At 41.6% G+C, this 23821-nt stretch overlaps 1 protein-coding gene and 1 long non-coding RNA gene across 3 annotated transcripts in view; one reads left to right on the top strand and one right to left on the bottom strand.

Annotated features, from left to right (window-relative positions):
* The first annotated feature begins 539 nt into the window (after positions 1-539).
* LOC108529247 (uncharacterized) overlaps positions 540-23821 on the top strand; it is a 38342-nt gene continuing 15060 nt past the window's right edge. The window contains exons 1-3 of the long non-coding RNA XR_001885449.1: positions 540-684; positions 1069-1154; positions 22008-22048. This is a non-coding gene — a long non-coding RNA (uncharacterized LOC108529247). The remainder of the gene's footprint in view (positions 685-1068; positions 1155-22007; positions 22049-23821) is intronic.
* The window catches only part of GEN1 (GEN1 structure-specific endonuclease), a 31507-nt gene continuing 26875 nt past the window's right edge, over positions 19190-23821 (bottom strand). For both annotated transcript variants that reach the window (XM_017871421.1, XM_017871422.1), the window contains exons 12-14: positions 23632-23693; positions 21290-21433; positions 19190-20806 (exon numbers count right to left, since the gene is read on the bottom strand). In XM_017871421.1, the coding sequence (XP_017726910.1) occupies positions 19488-20806; positions 21290-21433; positions 23632-23693 (1525 nt within the window). In that variant the 3' untranslated portion in view covers positions 19190-19487. The remainder of the gene's footprint in view (positions 20807-21289; positions 21434-23631; positions 23694-23821) is intronic.

The following is a 23821-nucleotide window of genomic DNA, read 5'->3' as shown; positions in this document are numbered from 1 at the left end:
AATTATCTGGATGCCCACAGAAGCTTACTATAGTGTCCTATATTTTCTAGTAATTTTTTCACTTTAAACATAGAAACAAGAACCTTAATAATTAATAATACAAGAATGCTGTCTTATCGTTTGTAAAAGATTATCACATCGATTACATCTTTGGAGCATTACAACAGCCTCATGAGGTGGGTAATGGTTATTATCTCTGGAGAGTTCAGAAAACCAAAGTTCAAAGAGGGAGTTTTTTTGTGCTTGCTTATGGTAAAACTACCAGCAAGTGGCAGAATTAAAAGACCATACCACTGGTAAAAGGCATAGGGGGTTCCCTAAAACTTGAAACAGAGGAGTTTAATGAATGGCTCTCTTTGTTGTCTATGCCCAAGGGAGGGACAAGACAGTGGACTTTAAAGAACAGCTGCACGTGGGGCTGTGACTGTCATCCACACACTCAGATAAATGGTTGGCTCATTATTGCAGCTGCTGCTGGCTTTAGGGAGCTGGACAGCTGTTGCCAGGAGATGGATTCAAACAGAACAGAGGAAACGGAATCCTGTGGTAATGACTGTGCCTGTATGTATGGACACGATGTTCTTTCTTCTCATAGCTCAAAATGTTCTAAAGATAAAATCTAATGATTTCTTATAGGAAGACTAGGCTTGGTGAGTACAAGTAAGAAAGCCAAGCAGAGAGAAGGTAAGTGTCGTAACTCACCTTTCTGGGGCATTCTTAAAAATGAAGACTATGTGGGGGCTGCACAGCCCTTTCAATCATTTGTGAGAGCATTTCTGATAGGCTCTCCAGAAGCATATTCCTGGCAGAGCTGGGCAACACTAGCAGTGTCTGTGCTAAGGACAGACAAAGGGATTAGAGACAATGTCCTCACTCCCCTCCCCTCCCTTCTCCTCTCCTCCCTTCCCTACAATACATACCTCATGGAGCTTAGCATTTTGTTCTCCTGCAAAACAGCAGGGACTGTGCCTGCTGATGACTCCTTGGCCTGTTTTCTCACTGATACGTTTGTTATTCATCTTGTCACTAAAGCTTACTGGTCCTTCTCCACCTTTCCCTTTCCTCCAGTCTGGACTTTGCCTTCTCCGTCTCCTTGGAAGACAGGCTGCTCATCCCATTGTGGTGCCTCGGCTGGTGTATGTTTTGTACCTAGGGTGAGTGGTGCCATCCCACGGCCTTTCAAATCCTAATTGTTTTTTCTGACCTACTCTGATTCCCAGCAGTCACCACTTTGTGGTCTTGATGGCCTCTGTTGTGCTTATAGTTGGTGCTGCACAGTCCAACACAGGATTTTCTTCCTATGGGAAAGTCCCCTCAATTAGACTAGAAGCAGGGACAGGAAGGAGGACTTGCCCTTCTGCTGATCACTCTCAGCTGCCCAGCACTGGCTCTGTTGTGTGTGTATTCAGCACCCACTTGCTTGAGAATATTTCTTTCTCTACTCTTTTAAACTCACTTTTCTGATTTAAATTATGCTGTTTTATGTTATGAACTTATATGGAGTATTTTCCATGCATTTTGATTAGTACTTTATCTCATAGCTTAATAGACAGCACGAGGAGGTAGGGACTGTAAAACTACCTCTGTTTTACAGTGGAAGAACCTGAGGCTTAAAGAGGTAAGATAACTTGCTGCAGGTCACACACTGGTGGTCCAAATGCCTTAACTGGTTGCTACAATGCCTCGCATAAACCAAGCTAAGAGTTCTAGCATAAAGAATGTTTCAAATGAATTGGTGGGCTGGCGTTTGGGAAACAGTGTTCCTCTTCAAAGGCTGGGCTCTTGCCACCGTATCCTGGGGCCTCATCTGGGAATGGATATGGTCCAACCCTGGGTTTGGTCCTCCTTAGGTGTTGAGGTGGAAAGCATTACACTGCTGGTGACAACCAGCTTGGGGAGTTCCAAACTCTAGTCCTTGCAGCTCTGTCTGCTGATTATTTGACCTCAGAGGATCTAGGTAACAAGGCTGAAACTCAGGTTTTCTCAGATGTTTGTTTCCCAAAAAGCCACCTCAGGGAACCTTACATCTGTGGGCACTACCTTGGAAGCAATTCTGTATTGGCGAAAGTGATCATCCTTTCTCCTAATTGAACCAATTGTGGTTGAATGATGAGGTAAGTCAATCAATGAACTCTCTTGGGAAGACTTGGCCAGAGTGTGACCTGGTGCAACTTGTTTTCAGAAGACATCTTTGCTGAAAATACATTCTGACTGCAGCTATTTTTTAGAGATTTAAGTGATCACATTACATCTTAATCAAATCCTTTGGCAGCCAGTGTTCTCCAGGTGGCTCAAGGCAACCTGCACAAAGCAGGCAGAACATGTGGCTCAGAGCTACCATTACCTGTGTCTACAGCATCCAATCCTGCCATGCAGAATGGAGGAGGTAGCAGGTACCTGCCTCTTTGGCCTGACTGGCATTTTCTGCTCCCCGCAGTGTCCTGTGCTGCACTTCTTTCCCACTCAACTCCTCTCGTAGGAAGCCTGCTCTGGATGGCTTTACCCTCCATTATTATTATTATTATTTTGAGACAGAGTCTCGCTCTGCTATCCAGGCTGTAGTGCAGTGGCATGGTCTCGACTCATTGCAAGCTCTGTCTCCCAGGTTCAAGCAGTTCTCGTGTCTCAGCCTCCTGAGTAGTTGGGACTACAGACACGTGCCACCACCACCCAGTTAATTTTTGTATTTTTAGTAGAGACAGTGTTTCACCACGTTGGCCAGGCTGGTCTCAAACTCCTGACCTCAGGTGATTGACCCTCCTCAGCCTCCCAAAGTGCTAGGATGATAGGCATGAGCCACCATGCCCAGCCAGCTTCACCCTCCATAAGACTGATGTGTCTCTTCCCTACTCTTATCTCCTAAGATCCTGAGCTTTAAAATAGCTAGCCAAACAAAAACACCAATGGAAACTCTTTGGAAGGGACTGTGCTCAGTCTGAGCACCCAGAGACAAAAAAACCCCAGCACACGTGACCTCAAAAGCCAGTACTGTGGTCTCCCACATGGCATCCACTGGCCACGTGTGGTGATTTAACATGTGGAATGAAGTCTCAAGTCTGAGATGTGATGCAAGTGTATAATACACACTAGATTTCAAACAGTAGAAATAAAAAATGTAAAATATCATAAAAAAGATTTTAAAACTACATAAAAAGAAAAAAATTTGTGGCCAGGTGCGGTGGCTCACGCCTGTAATCCCAGCACTTTGGGAGGCTGAGGAGGGCGGATCACGAGGTCAGGAGATCGAGACTATCCTGGCTAACACAGTGAAACCCCGTGTCTACTAAAAATACAAAAAAAAAAAAAAATTAGTCAGGCATGGTGGCAGGCGCCTGTAGTCCCAGCTACTTGGGAGCCTGAGGCAGGAGAATGACCTGAACCAGGGAGGCGGAGCTTGCAGTGAGCGGAGATCGCACCACTGCACTTCAGCCTGGGTGACAGAGTGAGACTCCAACTCAAAAGAAAAAGAAAAAATTTCAAAAGAAATAAAAAGGAAGACAACAAAACAAAACAAAGAAACAAAAGCATAAAATATCTCACTCATGATTTTTGTACTGATTACATGTTGAAATAACCTTTTGAAATGTTGTGTTAAATCAAATATACTATGAAATTAATTTCACCTGTTTATTTTTATTTTTTTAAAGTGTGGCTAACAGAAGAGTAAAGATATATGGTTGGCATTATATTTACACTGCACAAAGGTGGTGGATAAATGTTATATGAGGAGTGGGGTGCTGCTATAAAGTATTATAAAGACACTGAAAATATGCTGTGGGAGGAGAAAGAAGGGAGAAATTATTTCACTTGGGAGACCCGAAAAACTTCCTGGAAAAAATGGCATCAGAACTGGGTTTTGACATATAGAATTGTAAGAAAAAGGCCTGGAGACCTTTTACCCAGATGTAGGATGGGGATTTTGACCCCAGCCGGCTGGAGGACCCAAACAGATTCTGTGATGCTATTGTCTTCCAGTTGGATGTGGTTTCCAAATCCAATTGCCCATCATTATTACCTGCTATAGATTCCTGAGTCTGTCTCAGATCTTATGGGCCAAGAGTCACTGGGGTGAGGCCCAGACATCCTTGTCCAGAGTTCTTTAAGCAATTGTCTTATAGCTCGTTTGATCCCAGTCTGGGACACTGTGTTTGGAAATGCTGGGTACAAATGGTCATCTCTGGGCCTTGAAAGACTAGCCTCAGTGGACTTTCCATAATCCATAGCTACAGGTAGCCATGGTACCTCCTGTCCTTGTATGTTCTTTGAGGAGAAGCACTGAGCAGGAAGCATCTGAAATGCAGAGCTTGGGAAAACACAGCCCATGCCGTGGGCTCCTAGGTTGGTCAGCCATTTCCCCTGTGGAGGCAGAACAAGGAGGACTTTGTAGGCTTGTATTTTCCTCAGTTACCACCTAAGTTATTTGTCAAATGGCCCTTCCTGCATACAAAGTAATAGGCCTGCCAGGAGTACTGATTCCACCAAAAAAATAAATAAATAAAAAATTTGCCACAGGCTAATATTTGATCACTCTGGACAGTGATCAAAAGCTTTTTATACTTTCAAAAGTTTTTTATAACTACAGTATTAAAAGGAGGAAGAAAGAATGACAGAGAGGGGGATAGATGGGGAGAGAGTTTGTTATCCTGACCGCGTGTGGTGAGTGAGTCTATACTCAAAAACACCATTATTTTCTTCTCTCCTTTTCTTCTGCAGCCCTCTACATCTCTTTCCCAACTACAGCAGAGTTTCTGTAAGTGTGGTCCAAAGACCACTGAATCCGAATCCAGGGGGATGGAACCCAGTAATTTGTTTTTATAACAGACTCTTTAGATGAGTTCTAGGAAGGCTAAATTTGAGAGCAGTTGCTTTAAAGGTTTATAATCCCTGGGATTACTTACCTGGCACCTGATCCAGTACAGGCTGTTCCTTCCCAAGGTGTTTCCCTTTTTGATGCTGGTCAAACTCATCGTCCTACCCTCTCTCATTTCTGCCCTGAGTGCAGCCTTGGAGCGCAATTTGAGTTGTGCAATCACTCAGTGCCATTCTTACTGTGGCAGAGGGTACCTAGCTTCTTCACGGGAGCAGAAACCCCATTATGTGCTGGAGGCACACAGGGAACCAGACAAGGTCCCTGTGCCAGGGAGCTCACTGTCTAGAACAGAAGTCAGCATGAGATAGGTCAAGAATAAGCTTCAGCCATGCAACAAAAATGGTGTATGTGCCCACGTAAATTTTACTGGTAAGAAGATCTAGAGATATAGGTCTAGATCTATAGATCTAGGATATATAGTTCTATAGATCTAGGATCTATAGATACAGGAAGATGTAGAGATCTGGATCTAAAAGAGCTGAGCTACAGAAGGGATTAATAATGAAGATGAGTGCTTCCTAATAGGAGTACTTGCTCCCCAACTGGTATGCTAACAAAATTATGCCAGGTAGGGATCTTTAGTAACACTGTCGTTAGCAGGTAAACTATATGCTCTAGAATGGGGAATGTCAGGATGCAGAAAAGTTTCCTTAGGTAGGAGGTGAAGGTGTCCCCCAAGGCACAACTCAAATGCCATTCGGGAACGGTCTGGTCTCACGATAGTTATATGTGGGTATATATCCTTTCTTAGAAGAATGAGGTTAGTATGGATAGATAGTTAAAAAAAAAAAATGCTATAATAGAAATGGATTGTGAGTTGTACCATAAAGAACAATTGGCCAGGGCTTGCTGGGTAAGATTTGAAGCCACAGGCCCAGCATTACCTCCCATCCCTGTTGTTCTGAATGCTGGAACCCCAGCTGCATGGTTGACAGAGAATCATGGAGAAAACAGCTTTCTTAGGAGCAGCCCAATCCATACCAAAATCTCTGCTGGGTGCTAAGGAGGGGAGATTTCTGCATCTGTAGCCATTCTTCCTAGAGAGAAACTTTCCCAAGAGCTTCCTCTCTGAGGCTGGGGTCGATCTGGAGAGAGCAGAAAGGATGCCTTGAGCCCTGTATGACCCCCAGCTGAGCACAATCCAGAAGTTTTACAAGAAATGATAGTGGGGATGGGAAGGACCATTCCCTCTCTGGACAGGAGGCGGGGTGGGGATTCGGGGCGGGGAGACTGCAGCTGGAGCTTTGAACCTGATCTCTCAACCTCGACAGGACAACTCAGCAGCCATCAGCAGCTTTCTTATGGCTCCCAATTTGGCACTTCTAAGCTCCACTTTTTGAGGATGGGGGATGGACTTTCCAAGGAGGAAAGGAACTTGCAGAATTTTCTAACTGGTAACACACACACTCAGAATGTTTTAGGAGAGGCTGTGGTCAGAGGCTGTAGCCCCGTTTTCAGTCAAATGGGGGGGGGGGGTCAAAGTATGACTCAGGTTGTTGTGAATGCCAGACGAATGTAGGTTACAGACATGGCCTCATTAAGAGTGCAAAATGATTTGCTCTTCAGTGCAGGAGCAAATTTCATAGGCCAGTCAGTCACCAGCCAGCATATTGGTTGTGCGCCTTTTCACGCCCACCGTACGGTGTGGGAAAGGGTCTGTGCTCTCTGCGATTACCTGAGGTCCTGGTCTTGCCAGCTATCACTGTAGAGTCAGTTATTTCTCTGAGTCAGGCTCATCTGGAGCACAAGGATAGTAATTTTACCTCACTGGGTTGTAGTGAAGATTAAATGAGATAAAACACCAGGCACATTGAAATATTCGTTAATGTGACTCATTTCCTTCTTTTACTTTAACATAGCAAAGCTGTAGTATTTTAGTAAATCTGATACCAGTTATTTTGCACTAGTCATTCTCTGAAACTCAGTTTTTTAGATGGCTCTCTGGGTTCCCTCTAGCTGCAAAAATATAAGTATCTGAGACTCTGAGTTTGTTTCCAATAGGCTTTCTCTGGGTTGGACAGACTCCGTTCCACAGAGCCCAGCAGGCTGCAGATAACGGTCCCAAACCAAGACATGCAGCTGTCGGGCTGCAGTGGTCTGTGTGAAAGACGAGTAGAAAGAGAGGAAAAAGAGCTCAAGAAGAGCTCTAAAAGAAAAAACAGCTGCAAGTTTGTCCTGGAGTAAATCAAATTGTGACATTTATTGGGCTATTTCCAGAATAACACCTGCAAGAAAACTGGAATGCAGGATTACCTTTTCCAAGAAAGATCTTAGTTATAATAGCCTACAATAACCAGTATTGTCTATTGGAGTCAGTGTGGCTTAACGAAAAGGTTATAGGTTTGGCGGTGCACAGACCTAGGTTTTAGTTCTGTCGCTCCTACTTTTTATTAGTGATTTGGAGCAGGTTATTTAACCTCCAAGTCTCATTTTCTTCCTCACTTAAAAAAAGGTAAATAATATGAATCTTGCAGGGTGATTGTGTGGGTTAGGAAGAAAAGTGCTTGATACATAGTTGATATTCAATACATAGGAGCTATATGGCTAGGAGCACATTACACCAGGGCATATATCCTAGAGGCCTCTGGACCTGGGACCATCATTTCTGAAGCTTATAGCTTATACAGGGTAGAGAATTGACGGGGGTTTGGGAGGAGGCAGCAAGGCTGGGGTGGGTAGGTAGAGAGCTGAAAAGAGATCAAAAGGCCTATAAAGATCTGTCAAACTTTAAAATGCAAATCCTGTTGTGACTCAGTAGAGACCAAATCTTTCATTATCACCTTTCTGAAAAGGGCTTGAGGGGTGGAGGGTGGGAAGGTTCATTAGTCTTTCCCTTCATGGAGTGTTTTGGTTTGTTGTGGTGTGGTTTTGTGGCCAAGCCTGGGTATGTGATAAATCTTTTTGGGTAGAGTTAAGAAACTAATGGCATATGGTTTTCTTTATGAGTAGACCATGAGCTCCTCAAGGAAAGGAAACTATCTAACCCTTATGATAGCTCCTACAGTTTGCAAGATTCTTGGCATAGAGTATTTGCTTCCTGAATGGATGGAAGGCTTGGAGGGGAGGGGGGTGGATGGATGAATGTTAATTCTGAGCATAGTAAGTCATCTTCACTGGCTGGCAACTTAGTTCTCAGGGGTCTGCTTGCTCTATCCTTTACTGGGAGCCATGATAGGAGCAATCCTCATGATGGTCAGCTATGGCCCTCTGAGAAACTCTGGGATGGTGCAATCTCTTCCAGTGGCCAAGGGTCTATGCAGTCTAATCACTGAGGCAGAGTATGCTGCACAGCAGCTTTTCCTTACTGGTGGTGCTAAAGAGGTAGCCTCCTAAGTTCCACAGTTGGCAATTTATTTCTGGAGAGAGTGTGGAATTCCAGGCAAATCCCACAGAGGAGACCTTCAAGAGTAAGTGGGCCAATAATTATCTAGCACTCACTGTGTGCCAGTCTCGATCCATCTTGCCCCTACCACAACCACAGCCAGAGTGAGAAAGAAGAAACCTCACTGCCTTGCTTTCTCTTTCCTCCTTTCCTCTTCTCTTGCCTGCGTTATTTTCTCATAAAACTATACTTGTAAGTAAAGAGTGAGGCTTTTTTTCCAGAAAAAAGTATCTAGCAAATGTCCCTCTCTGGAATGCCCTAAAACACATGTCATTAATGACTCCTCCCTGGATAAACTCACTGATTCTCTAAGTCTCATCCAAGACCTGACAAGTCTTACCCTCCCACTAACTGGCATCCACCATAAAAGGCTCCTATCAAGCTTCTCAGCTCTAGGAGGCCCTATAAGGACCACCTGGATCTTCACTGACCACTGTCTTCTACATTCTGGTGCCCTCTGATACATTTCCCTTCTCTCAGCCCTTACTATATTTGTTATCTCAAGAATAAATAAGTCTGGCATCACAACTAAGTTATAAACATCTTGAAGGGAGGGAGCAGATGTTTTCCCGTATACTCGGCAGTATGCCTATCCCAGGACTAAATCCATCTTAAGAATTCAATAAAAAATTGCAGCATGTTTGTGGTCAAAGCATGGGCTTTGTCTTTAGATAGATTTGGGTTGAAAAGCTAACTTTATGGCTGGGCGCGGTGGCTCACGCCTGTAATCCCAGCATTTTGGGAGGCCGAGGCGGGCAGAACACGAGGTCAGGAGATGAAGACCATCCTGGCTAACATGGTGAAACTTCATCTCTACTAAAAATATAAAAATTAGCTGGGTGTGGTGGCAGGCACCTGTAGTCCCAGCTACTTGGGAGGCTGAGGCAGAAGAATGGCGTGAACCTGGGAGGCGGAGCTTGGGAGGCGGAGCTTGCAGTGAGCCAAGATCGCACCACTGCACTCCAGCCTGGGCAACAGGGTGAGACTCCATCTCAAAAAAAAAAAAAAAAAAAAGAGTTAACTCTATTCATTGAACAAGTATGTATTAAATGCATACTACATGTTAGGCACTGTTCAAAGCTCTGGGAATATAACAAAGAGTAAAGCAAAGTTTATTCTCTTGTGCTGTTACTCTAGTGATAGGAGACAAAGAGAAAAAATTTAATAAGTTGTAAAGAAAATAATACAGGGTGAGACGCAAATGTGAAGGAGTGGTGGCAGGAGTGGGAGGTGGCTACTTAGCTAACGTGATCACAAAAGGACTAGCCAAGAAGCTGAGACCTGGGTGGTGATAAAGAGCTTACCATCCAGAGGTCTGTGGGAAGTCCACACAGAGTGGGCAGCAAGGGCAGGAGCCAGAGTGTAGAGTGAGCTTAGTGTGTTTAAGGAAAGAAAGCAAGCCATGTGCCAAGGGCCAGGGGAGCAAGGGGAAGCAACGGAGGGTGAGGTGAGGGAGACAGGTAACCACAGCTGCTGAGGAGGCTGGGATTTACAGAGGGTGATGAGAATCCATGGGATGCTTTTACACAGGGGGTGGTTAGAATGTGATTTGCGTTTTCAATAATCTCGCTGGTATGTGCACAACAGAAAGGCACGAGCGTTTTGAAGCAGGAAGATCAATTGGAAGGCTGTTTAGTAGTTCCTGCAAGACGGTACTTGCCCTTTGGAGGTACCACCGCTACTCCAAAGGCAACTGGGAGATTTGTGTAGTAAGTGTGACCTCAGGCATGTTGTTTCCCTTCCCTGGACTGATTTCAAGAGAAGAAAAAATGTACTTAACATGATCAGCACAGGGCCTGGCTCATTGCAGGTACTGTGCAAAGGTAATTCAACTAAGACATGAACACTAAAAAGGAGACACTCTTAACTCATGCACCACTAAGAACTTGCAGATGGCCTAGTCCTCAGGACTCATCCCTGCGGTTAGAGCTTTGGAGGGTAATGAAATGACTAGAATTCTGCCTCTCCCCCTCATCTTCATTCCTTCCTCACATATGAAAACCCCCAGCCTCCTACAATGTTGACTTTAATAGTTATTTTATTTATTTATTTATTTGAGATGGAGTTTCGTTCTTGTTGCCCAGGCTGGAGTGCAATGGCGCGATCTTGGCTCATCACAACCTCTGCCTCCCAGGTTCAAGCGATTCTCCTGCCTCAGCTTCCTGAGTAGCTGGGATTACAGGCATGCACCACCATGCCCGGCTAACTTTTTGTATTTTTAGTAGAAACAGGGTTTCTCCATATTGGTCAGCCTGGTCTCTAACTCCCAACCTCAGGTGATCTGCCCACTTCAGCCTCCCAAAGTGGTGAGATTACAGGCGTGAGCCACCATGCCTGGTCTAATAGTTAGTTTTTTAATTCTGAAAATTAAATTCTGTGATAATTTCCTGAGTGTTCACAAGACAGCTTTTCTGGGACTCTGAACTACTCTTATTTAGTAGTCAGTTTTCTAGAAATCGTTATCAGTAGAGGTTATTGCATCTCTCTGATGAGTGGGTTCTTTAAAAGTGCCACGGACTCAGAGAGATGTGGGGTTCACAGAAAAAGTCTTAACTTTTTCCAAAGAAACAAAGAGTGGGGAGACAGCAATAGAACTTTGGAATTAGAGTAGCTCTGAGTTAAAATCTTGGTCCTGCTGTTTACTAGATGTTGACCTTGGATAAGTTCCTTAACTTCTCTTAGCCTCAAATGCAAATAGGGGATAACAGTGCCTGCCTCTCAGTATTTCTTTTTCTTTTTTTTTTTTTTTTTTTGAGAGTGAGTCTCATTCTGTCACCCAGGCTGGAATGCTGTGGCATGATCTTGGCTCACTGCAACCTCCACCTCCCAGATTCAAGCGATTCTCCTGCCTCAGCCTCCCGAGTAGCTGGAATTACAGTCACCTGCCACCACGCCCAGCAAATTTTTGTATTTTTAGTAGAGACAGGGTTTCACCATTTTGGTCAGGCTGGTCTTGAACTCCTGACCTCAAGTGGTCTGCCCGCCTCAGCCTCCCAAAGTCCTGAGATTACAAGTGTGAGCCACGACACTCGGCCCTCTCAGTTTTTGTGGGGTATAGAAGAGAAATTTTAATTAGGTGTGTGGCACATAAACATTTAATATACATCGTTCGTCTTTTCCCAAGATTCACTAATGCTTTGCATAACAGACTTCTGAAACTGTATAAGCTCACTTATATTCATTAGTGCCCAATGAGCTTTGTCTCTCTTTTCTTCATAAGCAGACAATCCCCTTCTCAAAAAATTACACAGATTGTAATGGAACACATCTTAAAGACATCAGTAATGCTAAATTTATATATTGATATACGTTTCATATATATTGATATGTATCCTCAAATGTGATTGAGAGTGAAGACAGAAGGAAGTGAAGCCAGGGGAGGTTTGCCCAGTGTAGCTAGTCTCTATCAGAACCAAGACACTTTCTCAGACCAGAGACTCTCAGGTTTAAGAAAATGTCCTTCGGTTTGTTTCAGAAGATGTAGACCTGGTTGTACCCAGTCCTTTGACACCTCCCATAGAACTATCCCAGCTGTGAAGCTGTGGGGTCTTCACAATGCCTGGTCTGTGTTTGGACAATTATGTAAAATAAGGCTTCTGACATCTGGCATTCACAGTTAGCGTTTTCAGTTTAATAAAAATGTAAATGTCAGCAATAATTACATCAGAACAGTTACTGTAACCAGTATTGCTTGAAAACTAAAAGGCAAAGGGACTTTTAGTCTCCCCTCACCTGGGTGTTTCATAAATCACTTTCTCACTTTCAGATCGAAAGCATTTATTAAAGAACAGCCATTTCTAACTTCACTCACAGAAAGGCAGGTATCAGTTGGGTGGTAGATGAAGATTTAACTTATGATGATGTAAACACTATAGAATCTTTTCATTAGGTCTTTGATCAGAGAATTCTAAATATACAAGCAGTTTTTACCATTTTGGAAGGTTATTTTCCTTTTTGGGTCTTGGAACAGAATAATGCTGAGGAAACTCAGACACTTAATCCTTATTAAAGTTCTTTGGTGCTTACAAAAGGAATTCTTCTACACATTAGCAAAATATTCATTCTGCCCACAGAAGGGTCAGCTGATGACTCTCCCCTCCACTGCCAAACAGGCAACTTAGTGAATTTATCTGGCCTGGGGCTAACTAAACTATCTATTTTGAAATCATCAAAAAGAGTCCCACTGTTTTGGACTATTGGTGGGGCTCACTCTGCAGCATGTCAGTTTATGGGCAATGTGGCAAGTTCCTGAAAGAGGCTAATGCAAGCTGTTAGCTGAGCCTGATAAAAGCTTTGCTTGGCTAAGAAGGTGATAAACATTGCCACGTTAACATATAGATGAAAGGAGACTGCCTTCAGTAATACTATTTAAGCTGTTTTACCCTAAGTGCTACCAGCAGAACAGGAACAGCAGTTGATTTAGACTCTTCACCTTCAGAGAGCAAGCATCTTGGCAGGGCATCTTAAGGTGGTTAAAGGCGACTAGGTATCAAGCGAATCCACCCAGTTAGATCTGGTCTCTCTCCACAGAGGAATTTAGAACTAAGACCCTGAAATCACCACTAGTCAATCAGCACCCATTCACTTAACACTGTCTTTTTTCTTTTGTTGAGACAGAGTTTCGCTCTTCTTGCCCAGGCTAGAGTGAAATGGCACGGTCTCAGCTCACTGCAACCTCCGCCTCCCAGGTTCAAGTGATTCTCTTGTCTCAGTCTCCCAAGTAGCTGGGATTACAGGTGCCCACCACCACGCCCAGCTAATTTTTGTATTTTTTGTAGACATGGGGTTTCACCATGTTGGCCAGGTTGGTCTTGAACTCCTGACCTCAGGCAATTGCCTGTCTCAGCCTCCCAAAGTGCTGGGATTATAGGTGTGAGCCCCTATGCCTGGCCTCACTGGACACTTTCTGTGCCAATCCCTCTGCTGGGTGCTATAGATTCAGAAGTACAATATGGTTTCTCTGCCCTGAGGATGTTCATAGTCTGGTGTGGACAACAAAAAATGTAACCCAACACCAAATTATAGACAGGTAATATTTTAGAAGTCTATGGGGACTAGCAGCGATCCAGAGAAGCAACAGAAACCTTTTTTAAGACCATGTTTACACTGAATCTTGATGGGTAAAAAAAAGAGTTGGTGAGGCAGAAGAGTCAAACCCTGCGCAGGCATCTGGGGGAAGTGAACAGAAATGATTTGATTACTGTGCTCAAAGAGATCTTAGTCTTATCCGAGAGAGAGATAGAGGCATTTTTAAACAAGGAATATTGTGCCTACTACATGGTAGGCATCAGCTGGTATTTGTGGAACGAATGAATGTGATAAATACTATGATGAATGTATGGGTAATTTCTTTTTTTTTTTTTGAGACGGAGTCTCGCTATCACCCAGGCTGGAGTGCAGTGGCCGGATCTCAGCTCACTGCAAGCTCCGCCTCCCGGGTTCACGCCATTCTCCTCCCTCAGCCTCCTGAATAGCTGGGACTACAGGCGCCCGCCACGTCGCCCGGCTAGTTTTTTGTATATTTTTTAGTAGAGACGGGGTTTCACCGTGTTAGCCAGGATGGTCTCGATCTCCTGACCTCGTGATCCACCCGTCTCGGCCTCCCAAAGTGCTGGGATTACAGGCTTGAGCCACCGCGCCCGGCCGGTATAGGTAATTTCTTTGGGGACACGTATAGAGCAATTAATTCGGCTTGGGATTAGAAAGTTATGACATGTGAGCTGGTCTTTAACAGATGAGGTTTATCTAGACTTAGCAGCAAGCATTTCAGGCAGACATCCGTGCAGGGAATAACAAATGGTCTTAGGTGGCTAGAGCCAAGGTTCATGACTATGAATGCATGAAGCTGAAAAGACAAGTTGGGGCCAGGCTGCCTCAGCCTTGTGAGCCATGCTGAAGTACTAAGACCAGATTCTGCAAGGTTAAGTGCAGCCACTGCTGGTACAGGCTCCATGGCTGGGGGGTTGTGGAGAATTGTCATTCATGCATCTATCAGTTACTGTGCCAAACACTGTTCTAGAATTCTGTTAACAGAAAGGACTTAATCCCTGCCCTCATCAAGTCTGCATTCTAGTTTGGGAAACAATGAAAAAACAAAAAAAAGCCCTAAACTCAACATTTATAATGTCAGGAGATAAAAAGATTAGGACTCTCTGAGGTGATATTTGAGTCAAGAACTGAATGATGTGTGGAAACATAAATACAGAGAATCGTTTTCACTCATGAATTAGGAGATCTGAGTTCTAGTCCCGGCTTTAACCTTTTCTAGTCGGGTGACCTAGAAAAATTTTAAACTTACTGGCCCTCCAGCTGGCTGTTATACACAGAAAAGCCTAAGAACCTTGCTCAAAGTGGGTGCTCACAAATGTGATAGGTGATCAGATGAATATTAGTTAACAAATTATATTTAAGCAAGCACATTTTTTTTTCCAGTAGCTCAAATGCCATGTTAGGATCCCTTGTGTGATGATGCTAGTTTTCTTCTTCTGAAAACACATCTCCCACCCTCACACTGCCTCCTGCTAGCGTTACTGTGTCCACATTTTTACCAAAAGGCAGTGCTTGGCTGCATTCAATTTGAATCCAAAATCTGATAGTGCTCTTTCCAAATGATGGTACCGGACACAGCTACCATTGACTGAGTCCGTACAGTGTGTCAATGGTGGCAGCGACTTGACAGATACCAAAACAACCTTATAGGATACCATTGATCACTGTATCTCCAGGGCCCAGCACAATGCCTGTCACATAAACATTTGAATAAATGAGTCTCAGAAAAGTTAGAAAATGTCTCCAGGGTCACAGAGAAAATCTGTTAGCAGAAAAGAATCTGAAGCTAGATATGCCTGACAAGATGGCTCAAGCCATGCTACCCAAAAGGAAAAAGTAGTCTTCATTATAAAATCTAGAAGATGGAGATTATATATTAATTTAAATTTTAATTTTTTTGAGACACTTTTTCACCCATCCTGGAGTGCAGTGGCACCATCTCCGCTCACTGCAACCGCTGCCTCCTAGGTTCAAGTGATTCTCCTGCCTCAGCCTCCTGGGTAGCTGGGATTACAGATGCGCGCCACCAGGCCCCACTGATTTTTGTATTTTTAGTAGAGACGGGGTTTTGCCATGTTGGCCTGGCTGGTCTTGAACTCCTGGCCTCAAGCAATCCACCCACCTCAGCCTCCCAGAGTGCTGGGATTACAGGCCTGAGCCACCACGCATGGCCAGATAGAGATTTTATACGGAAAAAAAAAAAAAAAAAATCTAGAACCGCCAAGAATTTAAGATTGATTACACAAAGCCCAAAGTAGTTAGGCCAGAGCAGGGCCTTAGGATGGAGCCATAAGAAAGAAACCAATTACAGGATCCTAGTAGCTGGAGGCAGATCTTTGGCAGAGTATTTCAAAGGGAAGCAAGGCATCCTCAACAAGACAATGAAGTGGTTAGCAAATACGTAAGCAGCAACTTGTAAGATTTGATATACAAGCGGTAACATGACCACACCAAGGAACAAGAACATGGAATGCTTTAAAAAGAATTGGTATAACCTGGACAATGAAAACCGAGAACTTGAGGAGGAAGTATAATCTTACACTTATGCCTGTATTAGCTGTATCAGCGGTCCCCAACCTTTCCGGCATCAAGGACCACTTTCATGGAAAACAATTTTTTTATGGACGATGCGGGTGAGATGGCTGTGGGATGAAACTGTTCCACCTCCTATCATCAGACATTAGATTCTCAGTAGGAGTGCGCAAACTAGATCCTTGCATGTGTAGTTCACAATAGGGTTCGTGCTCCTATGAGAATCTAATGCCACTGCTGATCTGAGAGGAGGCAGAGCTCAGGCGGTAATTCTTGCTTGCATGCCGCTCACCACCTGCTGTGCAGGCCGGTTCCTGACAGGTCATGGACTGGTACCTGTCTACAGCCTGGGGACACCTGAGCTATATACCAAAATGAACCTAGACTGGCCACTCCCAACTAATTGTTATTTTCATCTCATACCATCTCAAGAATGCCTCTAGATATTTTATTTACCTGGTCTAGATGGTTCTAAACTATCACAGCCACGACTGAACAAATCAGAATAAGCAGAACCTTGGAAGAATGTTTTAGCAACGATTTTTTTCTCTCTGAATATTCAAAACATTGCAATACAGTCCTTGAAAAGCTGTTGAGACAATACAAGGTTTGTAAAGAATCTAGTTGAATGCTTAGCACACAGTAGCTAATACACATTAGTTTTTCCCCTTCCTCATTCTGGAATTGGGATTGTTTCCACTTTTTGGCTATTATGAATAATGATGCTATGGACATTTGTGCACAGGTTTTTATGTGGATGTATGTTTTCATTTCTCTTGGGTATATACCTGGGTGCAGAACTGCTGGATCATATTAACTCTATATTTAACCATTTGAAGAAATACCAGACTTTTTCCAAAGTGGCTGCCCCATTTTACATTCCTACCGGCATGAGAATTCCAATTTCTCCACATCCTCATCAATACTAGTTATTATCTTTTTGATTGCAGACATTCTATTGGGTGTCTTGTGGCTTTGATTTGCAATTTCCTGATGACTAATAGTACTGAACAATTTTAAATGTGCTTATTGGCCATTTGTATTTCTTCTTTGGTGAAATGCCTATTATTTTGCCCATTTTGAAGTTGTCTTTTTATAATTGAGTTATGAGTTCTTTATATAAATCCCTCTAAGATGCAAGTCCCTTATCACATTTATGATTTGCAAATATTTTCTCCCATTCTGTAAGCCGTCTTTTCACTTTCTTGATGGTGTCATTTCAAACAAGTTTTTAGTTTTGATGAAGTCCAGTTTGTGTATTTTCTTTTGTTGCCTATGCTTTGGGTATATTTAAGAAATCCTTGCCTAATCCAAAGTCACCAAGACTTATGTCTATGTTTTCTTTTGTTTTATAGCTGTAGCTCTTACACTTAGGTCTTTGATCCATTTTAAGTTACTTTTTAAATATCACGTGAAGTAGGAATCAAATGTCATTCATTTTTACATAGATATCCAATACATCCAGAAGACAGTTGGCTCAAAGACAGTTTTGTTTTCCCATTGAATTGTCTTGGCACTCTGGTTTAAAATCAACTGACCATAAATGTGAGGGCTTTTTTCTGAACTCTCAATTCTATGCCATTGACCTATGTTGACCTATATGTCTACCTTTATACCAGTACAACACATTCTTCATTACTGTAGTTTTGTATACTTAAAATCAGGAAGGGTGAGTCATTCAAATTTTTTCGAGATTCTTCTTGTGTTCCTGAAATTTCCATATGAATTTTATAATCAGCAAAGAAACCAGCTGGAATTAATGGGAATTACATTTAACCTGTAGATCAGTTTGGGGAGTATTGTCACCTTACGTCTTCTGATTCATGAACATGGAATGTATTTCCATTTATTTAGAGGTGTACAGAAATACAGTTAACGCTGGGTATGGTGGGTCACACCTGTAATCCCAGCACTCTGGGAGGCCGAGATGGGTGGATCCTTGAGGCCAGGAGTTCATGACTAGCCTGACCAAAATGGGAAAATCCCATCTCTACTAAAAATACTAAAAACTAGCCAGGCATGGTGGCACACACCTGTAATTCCTGCTACTCAGGTGGCTGAGGCACGAGAATTGTGTGAACCTGGGAGGCAGAGGTTGCAGTGAGCCAAGACGGCGCCACTACACCCCAGTCTTGACAACAGAGTGAGACTCTGTCTCAAAAAACAAACAATCAGAGTGAGACTCTGTCTCAAAAAACAAACAATCAGGGGCCGGGCGCGGTGGCTCAAGCCTGTAATCCCAGCACTTTGGGAGGCCGAGACGGGCGGATCACGAGGTCAGGAGATCGAGACCATCCTGGCTAATACGGTGAAACCCTGTCTCTACTTAAAATACAAAAAACTAGCCGGGCGACGAGGCGGGCGCCTGTAGTCCCAGCTACTCGTGAGGCTGAGGCAGGAGAATGGCGTAAACCCGGGAGGCGGAGCTTGCAGTGAGCTGAGATCCGGCCACTGCACTCCAGCCTGGGTGGCAGAGCGAGACTCCATCTCAAAAAAAAACAAAAACAAAAACAAAAAAAACCAAACAATCAAACAAACACAAACAAAATACAATGATCATTGCACAACTGGTCTTGTATTCTACAACCTTGATGAACTCACTTTATCAGTTTTAATAGTTTTCTAGTGGATTTCTTAGAATTTCATACAATCTTGTCACCTGCAGAGACAATTTTCCTCTTCAATCTGGATACCTCTCTAGAATTTTTGAGTGCGACCTAAATTAATGCAAGATTTAATAGTTGGTGGTATTAAAGTCAATATTGCATAGATTTAAAACAAAAGGGGGAAAAGTGCTACAGAAGGAAAAAATAGAAAAATAAAAAAATTAGCAGGCAAGAAAACTGATTCCCACAGGATTATTAGTTAGCTATGTGATCCTGGGCAAGTTTCTAATCCTCTTGGATTAGAAATACATTTGATTTTCCAAATCTTCTTCCACTTGATATATCTATGAACTTCTGGGGATACATAAGTTACTTTGCTCAGTTTATTCAGCCATTACAAGCATGATTTTTACTAAACATACTGACATCTTCTCTCCTTTTCTATTTTTGCCCCTCAAAAAAGAGACTAAGACACCAAAAGTGGAAGAGCACACTAAAGGTATCTTCACACTCAGGGAGAATATAACTCTCAGGAAAGAGTTATAATGGAAGACTTGCAAGGCCTTCCAAGGTGGAAGAGCACACTAAAGGTATCTTCACACTTAGGGAGAAAATAACTTAGGAAAGAGAGTTATAACGGAAGACCTTGCAAGGCCTTAAAAGAATGCAGAGAAGTATAAAGAATTATCCTCTTGGGAACAACCTGGAATATAAATACTTTAGAGGCTTGTGGAAGTAAAAGTAAAAATGAACAAAGAGATGAAGCATTTACTCTGTCAAGTACTATACCAATATTTTAAAACCACAATTAAAGAATAATAAGGACATAATAATGACATGCATTATCAGAAGTTTTCAATACAGAGGATCTTTTAAAACCCGAGTTTTAGGCGACATTTTTAAAATCACAATTTTGATTAAAATGGTGTTTCATGACATAGAGAATATTAAAATTTTTACCACACATGAACTAGATACCTTCCCTCTGTCTCTGCTATTGCTGAAGAACTAAAATAATAAGTTACACTTAAGTGTTTTAAAGTTCCTTTCAAGTGCTTTGAAATCTTAGTTTTAATCTCTGGAGTAAAGGAAGAGGACTATCCAAACAAGTAACAGAGTTGGTTTCTTTCTTATGACATTGTAGAGAACTCAGAGAACTTTTTGCTGAATCTGGGAAACAGCTTTCTTCATTTTCAGCTGTTTTATAAGATCTGACACACTGTTCACTTTCTTTAATATGTATCTTAGGGCTACCCAACTTGTTGTGGCCACTTTCTTTGAACTGGGATGTATTTTGCTTTTGAGAACTGTGCTTCATTCTTTGAGTTGTGTACTTAGCTCTCTCAAACACTGGGGCACTTTGTTCATCAGAGGAATGTCTGTTAAGGCAAACACTCTTCTTCATTAAAATTTTCTGAGTGGTTTGCGTATCAACTTTTCTACTATGATCTAAAGCACTACTTGGTGATCTAACATTGCAGGTCTTTACTACTGTGTTACTGATAGAATAAGGTACAGAAGTATTGACTTTAGAGTTTTCCTGAAGCAGTTGGTCTCCTTTTAGAACTTTAGAGTCTCTGGATTCATTTTGCAAGGGAATTCCTGGAAGATCCTTTGAAAGATGTGATGTACAATCAGAACCACTGTTAGCAATATAAGGTTCTTTTACACTAAGTATGGACAAAGTTTTCAGGTTGACATCTGGCTGTAGACTATCCTGAGGATATGATGATTTTATAAATATTCGTTCCTTTAAAGGCAAATCCTGAAGACATAAATCAGTAATGCCAGAAAGTAGATGCTCTTCAGGACTAATCCTATCAGAATCCTCATCCAACACTTTCTTTATGTTTGCAGTATACTTTTCTGATTCACATGACAGTTGTTCTGGGATATTTTCAAAGCCACCAGGGATGGCTGATAGCTCTGATTCAACTTCTGATTTTAAACCGTGAGAAAAAGTATTCCTTTGAATAGTTGGAGAATTACTAAAAGATGTACCTTCCCAGTCAATAGCGCTCAAGTGTAGATCAGTAATCACAGATATGTTATGAGATGAGGTACTGGGTTGACTAGATTCTGAAATTAGAGACTTACTGACAGCTTTAATTTGCTGTATAGCCAAAGGTCTTGGAGAAGACATGAACTGTTCTTGTACATTCAAACATGGAGTAGGTTTAGGTAAAAGCAAGCTATTCAATGAGGCAGATATAGATTCCTGTGGTAATGCAGAATCAGGGGAAATCCCCAAATTTAACTTGGAATTCTGCTTATGGAAGATTTCACATGTGGGTTTTAAAGTCATGTGTGACTGAAAGCTCATTACTTCATCTGGTTCTGGCAAATTATTTTCTTTAGGCTTAATACCTGAAAAGAAAAAAATACATATAATCAACATTTATTTTCTTTGCTTTAACTTGGGTAAAAAAAATAAGTAAACAGTTCAGAGAGAAATCTGTATGAATTTTTTTTGGTTTTTGGTCTCAGTGCATTCCTAGATTATAAAATATTTCCCTCTGAAAACAACTGAGCTGTTTTCCTCACTGAGTTCTGGGAAATGAAGAAAATGTATTTAAAACCCGAATATGCTATAAATAGTAGCTGCTGACCAATTGGTCAGTATAACTATTATTATTAACACTTGGTTAAACCGTCAGTAGACAGAGCAGAATGTTTTATTCCTGGCTTTTCAGCTTTAAAAGAAAGTATGTGAAGACAAAGAATACAATTCTTGACTCTTGATTTTATAGATTTTTCAGTAAAATTTAGACAGAGTAGATTCAAACAGAAGAGGTGGCTCTTCTATAACATTTGCATGTGGCATAAATAGCTATCAAACCCAAAACTTACGTTTTTGTTTCTTCCCTTTAATTTCTAACTTTTGTTTTTGGTAAATAGCAACGATCTCAGGATATGCTGCTTCAAACAATGATTCTTCTTCTATTGTTAGCAGAGCAAATTCTCCATGTTGTTTATCTTCCACAGCATAATGTTCTAAAAGATTAAAAACACAGCAAAGCATCCTTAATTACGCATTTTAAAAAAATCCAATTGGCCAGGCTTGGTGGCTCACACCTGTAATCCAGCACTTTGGGAAGCCAAGGCGGGCTGATCATGATGTCAGGAATTCGAGAACAGCCTGACCAACACGAGACCAGCCTGACCAACATGGTGAAACCCCATCTCTACTGAAAATACAAAAATTAGCCAGGCGTGCTGGCATGTGCCTGTAATCCCAGCTACTCGGGAGGCTGAGGCAAGAGAATCACTTGAACCCGGGAGGTGGAGGTTGCAGTGAGCCAAGATCGCACCACTGCACTCCAGCCTGGGCAACAAAAGCAAAACTCCATCTAAAAAAAAAAAAAAAAAAAAAAAAATTCAATCTTTCCAGGTAACTAGGTTTACCAGGTAAAATAAGTCATTCACAAATGAACTTTCATTGCAAATCTTGCTTTATAACACCCATATTCTAACAATCTGTTGATAGCAGTACATAATTTATTTTCTTTTTGCCTGGCAATAGCTGGAGATTCTTTCTAAATTAGAACTTTAAATTCTCTTATTTCAGAGATGGTAGCAGTAGCTGAAAGAACAGAAAACTTTGTTTAGGTAAGGTTGGTTGGTTTAATTCAGTTAAGTAAGTGTTAAAATTCCAGGTAAGAAATGAAATAGCTTCCTAAAACTCAACATCAGCTTTCTTTAGTGATGGCTTCTGAAAAGAACACAATTGAAAGGGTCATCAAAAGCATTACTACTTTCCAGGCCGGACGCAGTGGCTCACGTCTGTAATCCCAGCACTTTGGGAGGCCGAAGCGGGTGGAACACCTGCGGTCAGGAGTTCGAGACCAGCCAGACCAAAATCGGAAACCTCCATCTCTACTACAAATACAAAAATTAGCCAGGCGTGATGGCAGGTGCCTGTAACCCCACCTACTCAGGAGACTGAGGCAGGAGAATCACTTAAGCCCAGGAGGCAAAAGTTGCTGTGAGCCAAGATGGTGCCACTGCACTCTCCAGCCAGGGCAACAGAGCAAGACTCCGTCTCAAGAAAAAAAAAAAAAAAGTATTACTACTTCCCAGATTGTTGTTTCAGAGGGTATCAATGTCTCAAGCCCAATCTAACTGGACTTACAAGCAATTAATAAATGAAAATAAAAATGTTCATACGTAAATTTACAGTACAGTGTATTTATAAACAGTACACTAGATTCTTGGGTTTATATGTGGGCAAAACTATAAAATAAGCCAAATTATAAAGAAAATACTGGTAAGTTTAAAGCAAAACAAAGAGAATGAGTGATCTTAAAAGTGTTCCTTAGTTAAACTAGCTTGGAGTACATTTTCTCCTGTAATAGCTCCCACGAGGATCAGTGAAAATGGGTATCTGATCCTCAGTTCTTGACAGGAGAGATGCATTGCCAAACTGAAATTAGTATCATTTTCTTTCCTGAAAATATACTAGTCGGTGTAACTGTTTCTAAATACTTTTCAAAATTCTTCAGCATTCTATCTTTCTCTTACTGCTTGGAATGATTTATCTAATTCTCTGTAATTTCATTCTTCAAAGTTACCTACAGCTTAAACTTTCATTGGACAAACCTATTCTCTCAAATATGATCATACAGTTTAATTTCAAAGCCAAACAGAAATCAACTTGGTGCCATTTTCCATTTTAAATTATCTGTGTTTCACTATCTCCAGTTTGGGAGCTAATTCAGAGTTCACTGTATTTCTGTCTGTAGCAAAAATAAGAATAATATGACAATAAAAAATTCCCACTGAAAACTAAGCAGGGTTAAAGAAAAGGAAAGGAAGTGTATTCCAGGGGTATTTTATTATATATGACATTGAATGACCAGAGCATTTGTAAAAGCATATTTGAGAAATATAAGTAAAAATTATTTCAGCATTACTTCCTTAAACATTACAAAAGAAATGTCAAATTAGGACATTAAAATAAAATCAAAGTTTATCATGTTTACTATTAGTCAAAACCTATCTAAAATAACACAGGCAAACTATGAAATCAACCTGTGGTGCATGTGATGGGTTTCATCTTTATTTTTCACACACATGCTGTGTGTGTATATATATATATATATATATACACACACACACACATGTAGAATATTTACTAGACATACATGGTCAAATATTATAAATGGAATATTTTGCTTAAAGGGAATACATACCAGGCTTTTCCCATTCTATTTCAAAACAATGAACTCCATTTCTGATTCGGGTCTTAACAATTCTGAAAAACAAATTCATTTAATGAAGTCTAATCGCATAAGATATTTGGAAATTTTCCATTTGTAACCTGAATAATTTCCATAGTTTTTTTTTTTCCCCAAGTAAAACATTTAAAGGAATTACTGCCTA

This window comes from Rhinopithecus bieti, unplaced genomic scaffold, assembly GCF_001698545.2.
Source record: "Rhinopithecus bieti isolate Rb0 unplaced genomic scaffold, ASM169854v2 scaffold_4781, whole genome shotgun sequence".
In the NCBI taxonomy this organism is placed as follows: domain Eukaryota; kingdom Metazoa; phylum Chordata; class Mammalia; order Primates; family Cercopithecidae; genus Rhinopithecus; species Rhinopithecus bieti.
Note: the sequence above shows the minus strand (reverse complement) of the source record. Positions and strands in the feature narration are given on the sequence as shown.